The following is a 6000-nucleotide window of genomic DNA, read 5'->3' on the forward strand; positions in this document are numbered from 1 at the left end:
CCAGGAATCTCCCAGGCTAAGCATAGATGTTTGGTTCTCCTAGTCAGGGACATGAATTCATGCAAGATTTCCTGACTGTCCACTGGCACAGTGCTGGGCAGCTTGGAGCTGTAGATGGCAGGAACCAGCCCTGGGTTAAGGGCTTCATCTGGCAGGGAGACAGCTCTGAGGATGAAGACGGATGGAATCCCATCCATGTGGGGGAGCCCTTGGAAGGAAGTGGGTAGGTCCCAGCTAGTCTGTCATTCTGTCTTGAATGCTGACCTGATTCCTTGTCGCTTTAGCCTTGGCTCTAATGTCACCTATGGGAGAGGACTTCCTGAGAAGCCTCCTCTCCCCAGTTTGAAATAGTTCCCTTCCTGAGTCTCTCTCTGGCACATCTCCCTGTCTTATTTCCCTCGATTGCAAGTATCACCATCTGAAACCATCTTCTTTATTTCACTGCTTGCCTCTCCCCTCTAGAATGTACATTCCAAGAGGGCAGGTCCTTCACTATCTCACTCAGGGCTGTGTGCTCAGAACCTAGCAGGCACCCCATATATGATTGTTCAATGTACGGATGTTCAAATGTTCTCTGCAGTGAATCCCCCAATACAGAAGGTCCTGGGCTGTGATCTTGTGGAGAGAAAGGGCTGCAGACATGAGGCTGCCAGGAAGGAAAATGGTCATTAATGGAGGAAGGCTCCCTGGGGACAGGGTGTGTATGTGGGGGAGGGGGGCAGGGAACCGGAGTTCCCTACTAGACAGGGACAAATTTCGGTAAGCTCACAGTATAAAGGGGACAAATTTCGGTAAGCCCACAGTCTAGCGCTGCCCTGACAAGCTGGGCCCCTTCCTTTACCTCTCCCTGCCCCTCCCCCTCCTACCCATTTGTTCATCAACACCTCTGGCAAACCAGAAAGATGAAGGGTGGAGTAGGATTGTCAGTTTTATCACTTTCATCAGATAATCAAATGACAATTTCCCTCTCAGTTGTGAGGCCCAGGAAGTTTCAGAGGTTGCAGAAGAAAAACGAGACAATCTGTGTTTCTCATTACTGTGTGTTTTCAGTTTCACAGCCATTGTAACATTTGCTCAATGCCAAGTTTGGCCAATTTCTAGCAGCCTGACCTTGGACAAATTACCTAACTTTTCAGTGCTTCTTTCTTCTTTTTGGAATAACCATACTGACTTCTTGGGTTGAGCTGTATATTAAAAAGGAAAAGTATGGGGTACCTGGCTGGCTCGGTGGATGAGAAACATGGCTCATGGTCTCAGAGTCGTGAGTTCAGGCCCCACGTTGGGTGTAGAGCTTACTATTTTAATAAAAGATTTTATTTAGGGGCGCCTAGGTGGCTAAGTGGGTTAAAACCTCTGCCTTCAGCTCAGGTCATGATCTTAGGGACCTGGGCTCAGGTCGTGATCCCAGGATTCTGGGATCGAGTCCCGCATCAGGCTCTCTGCTCAGCAGGGAGCCTGCTCCCCTCTCCTCTCTCTGCCTGCCTCTCTGCCTACTTGTGATCTCGGTCTGTCAAATAAACAAACAAACAAACAAATAAATAAAATAAGATTTTATTTATTTATTTGACAGAGAGAGACAGCAAGAGAGGGAACATGAGCAGGGGGAGTGAAAGAGGGAGAAGCAGGCTTTCTGCTGAGCAAGGAGCCCAACGTGGGGCTTGATCCCAGAACCCTGAGATCATGACCCGAGCTGAAGGCAGATGCCTAACGACTGAGCCACCCAGGGACCCCTAGAGCTTATTTTTTAAAAAACAAGTTAAAAAAAAATAAAAAAATAAAAAGGAAAAGTATAGAGTTCTCAGAACAAGAGCCTGGCATGCAGTGGCCACTCAGCATGGTAGTGGTTTCCGACTTCGTGGCCTGCCGTCTTCCCCTCTCCTAACAAAGGCCATCTCTGTGTCTTAGCTCTTGTGGTAATCTGCTACCCCCCAACAGGGAGTATAACACTAATTTCCTAAGGTCTTGATGTCTCCAGGGATTCAAGGAGGCTCCCTGCATTGCTGGGGAAACCAGGTGGCTGGTTTTATAGGAGGGAGGGAAAGAGGGAGGTGGCAAGGCGGGCTGGTGCTAAACGGATGGGAGACCAGTGGACAGGAAAGGGCTAGGCCCTCCCTGTCTAGCAGTGACTTCCCCTACTCTCTTTCTGATCCCCCTCAAATATAACCTTTAAAAAGGGTTAATACTGAATTACACAGTAAATGTAAAAATCCAGCCTCCTTTTAAATTGGAAATAATAGGGGCACCTGGGTGGCTCAGTGGGTTAAAGCCTCTGCCTTCGTCTCAGGTCCTGATCCCAGGATCCTGGGATCAAGCCCCGCCTTGAGCCCCGTATCTAGCCCCGTATCGAGCCCTGCATCGAGCCCCGCATCAGGCTCTCTGCTCCACAGGGAGCCTGCTTTCCCCCACCCCCGTCCACTCTCTCTCTGCCTGCCTCTCTGCCTACTGTTAAATAAATAAAATCTTTTTTTAAAAATGGAAATAATAGGGTTATGATCTTATTCTTTGATCTGCCTCCCCTCCTTCAATTTCACTTAACCTCCCCTGCAGGTAATCACTGATATCCTTTTGCTCATCTGTCCTTTTGTGACATCTCCTCCCCTTCTGGGCTGCCCAAACTGTATCAGGGTGCAATGGCTGGGGAGACGCCATTCCGTCTTGTCCCCCTCCGAACCAATTCTACACAGTACTCATTAACTTACAGAAACCTTTCCAGAAGCTTCCAGTTCACACCTCTCCTTTCTCTGAAGCCCTATGAGGACTTTTTTTTTTTTTTTTTATAAAGATTTTATTTATTTTACAGAGAGATCACAAGTAGGCAGAAGCAGCTGGGGGTTGGGGGGGAAGAAGGCTCCTGCTGAGCAGAGAACCTGATGCGAGGCTTGATTCCAGGACCCTGAGATCATGACCTGAGCCGAAGGCAGAGGCTTAACCCACTGAGCCACCCAGGCGCCCTGTCCTACAAGGACTTACCTGAGGTTTACAAAGGTCTAGTGTTTCCTGTCAGTGGCGGGTCTTGGAGTTTAAACCCTCTGAGGTCCGGCCCTGTGACCTAGGCCTCCTCTCTATCTGAGGTCTCTCTGGCAGAGCACACAGTACGAATGAGGACAATCAAAGTCCTGTGCAGTGAAGAAGTCTCTCTTTATCTCTTTGAACAAGGGAGGCCCTTGGGGTGTCTGCTTCCGGTCAGCACTAGAACCAGCAACTGAGGGATTTCTGCTGAGGATGCCTAACCCTATGTCCTCTCGGATGAGAGAGGAGGGACAGCTATGACGTCAGGTCCCACACATGGGATTCAGACGGATCCCTTGCTCAGCAGCTTCCTGCCTAGGTGACCTTATTCAAGTCATTGAACCCTTCGGAGCTTTCCTCCCCTGTAGAATGCAGACTGCACCAGTCTGTGCCTCAGGCTGTTTCATGAGGTTCCAGGGTTACACAGGTTTGAACACTGACTTAGTAAAGATAAAGGCGTAGATTTGTGAGCATCGCTCCAGGAGACCCTGGCGGAGGCGGTGTACGCGTGGGGTGGCTCTCTGTGGGCGGGGAGGATGCCACGGCGTAGAGTACGAAGCTGCTTAGCTCTCCTTCCAAGTCAAACGCCGCCACGTCTGTCCCTCCCACTTTCCATCCCGAGTTACCTCCAAATATTACACTACGGGAGAAAAGAGCAAATAAAACGTTCGCGCATTGAGCAGAGAGACGTCCACTTCGGGGTTGTCGGGGTCGCAGGTCACGTATCTCCAGGCCCCGCCCCGCCTCGCCGCTGAGGGACTGCTGATTGGCTCGCGCTGCGTGACGTTTCGCGCGGCTTTTTAAGGCGGAGACCCGGGGAGTGTTCCGCAGTGGCAGCGGTGGCGGCGGTGGCTGAGGCTCTCGGGAGGTGGGAGTGAAGTTCGTGTGGCGGCTCGGGTGGCTGGTCCGGGGAGAGTGCGGCTGCCGGAAGGTAAAGGGGCTGTTTCAGGGGGAGCTGAGGTGGCCCCGGTGCGGGGACCTGGGGAGCAGGACAAGGCGATCCGTGCAAGGCGAAGTGTCGCGGGACGGTGGGAAGGGGGTCACGGTGTTAAGGAGGGGCGTGCCAACCGCTTGGAGATGCGGTGGGCAGGCGGGAGCGGGCTTTACTGCCCCGACTCAGCGCCCGTACCCTAACCCTTAACTGGGGGGGCGCTGCCCGACCTGCCTTTTCCTGTAAGGATTCTCGCGTGGGGAATAAGGGTCTCTGCGTCTGCTACCGCGCCACGAGCTCGGAGAAGGGGCGCGGGAAGCCGACCATATCCATATCAAGGCTTCACCCCGCAACCCGTGTCCAGGACCGGGGGTCTCTGTATACATGTCGCCCCTGACAGCGAGGAGTGCCTCTTTTACACATGGAGCTGTTTAAAAAACGAAACAAAAGCCGGAATTTTAAAAAGGAAGGATGGACGACTGATTGAGGAAAGGATCTAGAAGTTGCACATTTCATGTTTATTGTTAAAGCGTCTCCTTTTTTTTCTCCCGTGACTTCCCTGTCCAGATAACCCAGCACCTGTCCCAAGAGCCTGCCGTTCACGGCCACCTCCCTGCCTCTACTGTGTGCCTCAAGACCTGCACCTTAGCTGGAGCTCACCATGGGGAACCACTTGACCGAGATGGCGCCCACTGCCGCCTCTTTCTTGCCCCACTTCCAGGCCTTGCATGTCGTGGTCATTGGACTGGACTCTGCTGGAAAGACCTCACTCCTCTATCGGCTCAAGTTCAAGGAGTTTGTCCAGAGCGTCCCCACCAAAGGCTTCAACACAGAGAAGATCCGGGTGCCCCTGGGAGGGTCCCGTGGCATCACCTTCCAAGTGTGGGATGTGGGGGGCCAAGAGAAGCTGCGACCCCTGTGGCGCTCCTACACACGGCGGACAGACGGATTGGTGTTTGTGGTGGATGCTGCCGAGGCTGAGCGCCTGGAGGAGGCCAAGGTGGAGCTCCACCGAATCAGTCGGGCTTCGGACAACCAGGGTGTGCCTGTGCTGGTGCTGGCCAATAAGCAGGATCAGCCTGGGGCACTGAGCGCCGCAGAGGTTGAGAAGAGGCTGGCCGTCCGAGAGCTTGCAGCAGCCACACTCACCCATGTGCAGGGCTGCAGTGCTGTGGATGGGCTGGGCTTGCAGCCAGGCCTGGAGCGCCTGTACGAGATGATCCTCAAGAGGAAGAAGGCAGCTCGGGTAGGCAAGAAGAGACGGTGACCCAAGGCTGTCCCCTCCTCACCAGTAGGGGTCTGCACACCCGGAGAGCCATCTGGAGCCTCTGGCCCCTCACTCAGCTCTGGGGTGCAGGACCCGTCCGCCTCAATGAAGGACTGAGGAGCACACTGGGGGTCCTGTTCTGGTGCAGCACTGGGGACCGGACGGGAGGGGAGATGGGATGACTCCTCCTCTCCTTCCCTTATCCTCCCCTCTGGAGAAATGGAGGCTGCAGGACTGGGGAGGCTTAAATGTAAGCTGTGACTCTACCTCGACCCTGTTTCTTCTTTTTCTTCTCTGGCTTGTTGATGAGATGTGTTTTGGGGCAAAAGAAGGTTGTTTGGAGAATGCATTTGGAATGAACGAGGACCGTCTCCCCACCTCCACCCCCCCAAATGGGGTGTCCCCTAAGGCTGCTTTTCTAAGGATGCTAGTCACAATAGTCTTTATTTTTGTGTCTGTGTGAAAGTGCCAAGAACCCTACCCCACGTTTGTAGATCCACAACTGTTTTTATAAGCCATGTGTGTCCTCTGTATTATTATTAACTATTTTTTAGCATTTGCCTCTAAGTTATTAAAGACTGATGATACTGTAGCTCTGACCTTGGTCTGGTATTTTCTTACCCAGCCCCAGGAGTAGTCCCAGATTTTTATACGGGTGGCAGGAATGAGGAGGAGGGTGTTTATCTCAAAGCTGAATTTGCAAAGGAAACACTCTTTTTGGGATGGCTGGTGGAAATTACAGATGGAGTTGAAATTGCCCTCTCCCAAGCTATTCCCTGATTTCTGCCGTTTT

At 52.6% G+C, this 6000-nt stretch overlaps 1 protein-coding gene across 1 annotated transcript; it reads left to right on the forward strand.

Moving 5' to 3' along the window:
- The first annotated feature begins 3836 nt into the window (after positions 1-3836).
- Positions 3837-5799, forward strand: ARL4D (ADP ribosylation factor like GTPase 4D). The gene is made up of 2 exons (XM_032321980.1): positions 3837-3940; positions 4508-5799. Exon 2 carries the CDS (start codon positions 4602-4604, stop codon positions 5205-5207), a length of 606 nt encoding a protein of 201 aa, XP_032177871.1. The 5' UTR covers positions 3837-3940; positions 4508-4601; the 3' UTR covers positions 5208-5799.
- The last annotated feature ends 201 nt before the right edge of the window (positions 5800-6000 follow it).

Source organism: Mustela erminea, chromosome 18, assembly GCF_009829155.1.
Source record: "Mustela erminea isolate mMusErm1 chromosome 18, mMusErm1.Pri, whole genome shotgun sequence".
Classification (NCBI taxonomy): Eukaryota; Metazoa; Chordata; class Mammalia; order Carnivora; family Mustelidae; genus Mustela; species Mustela erminea.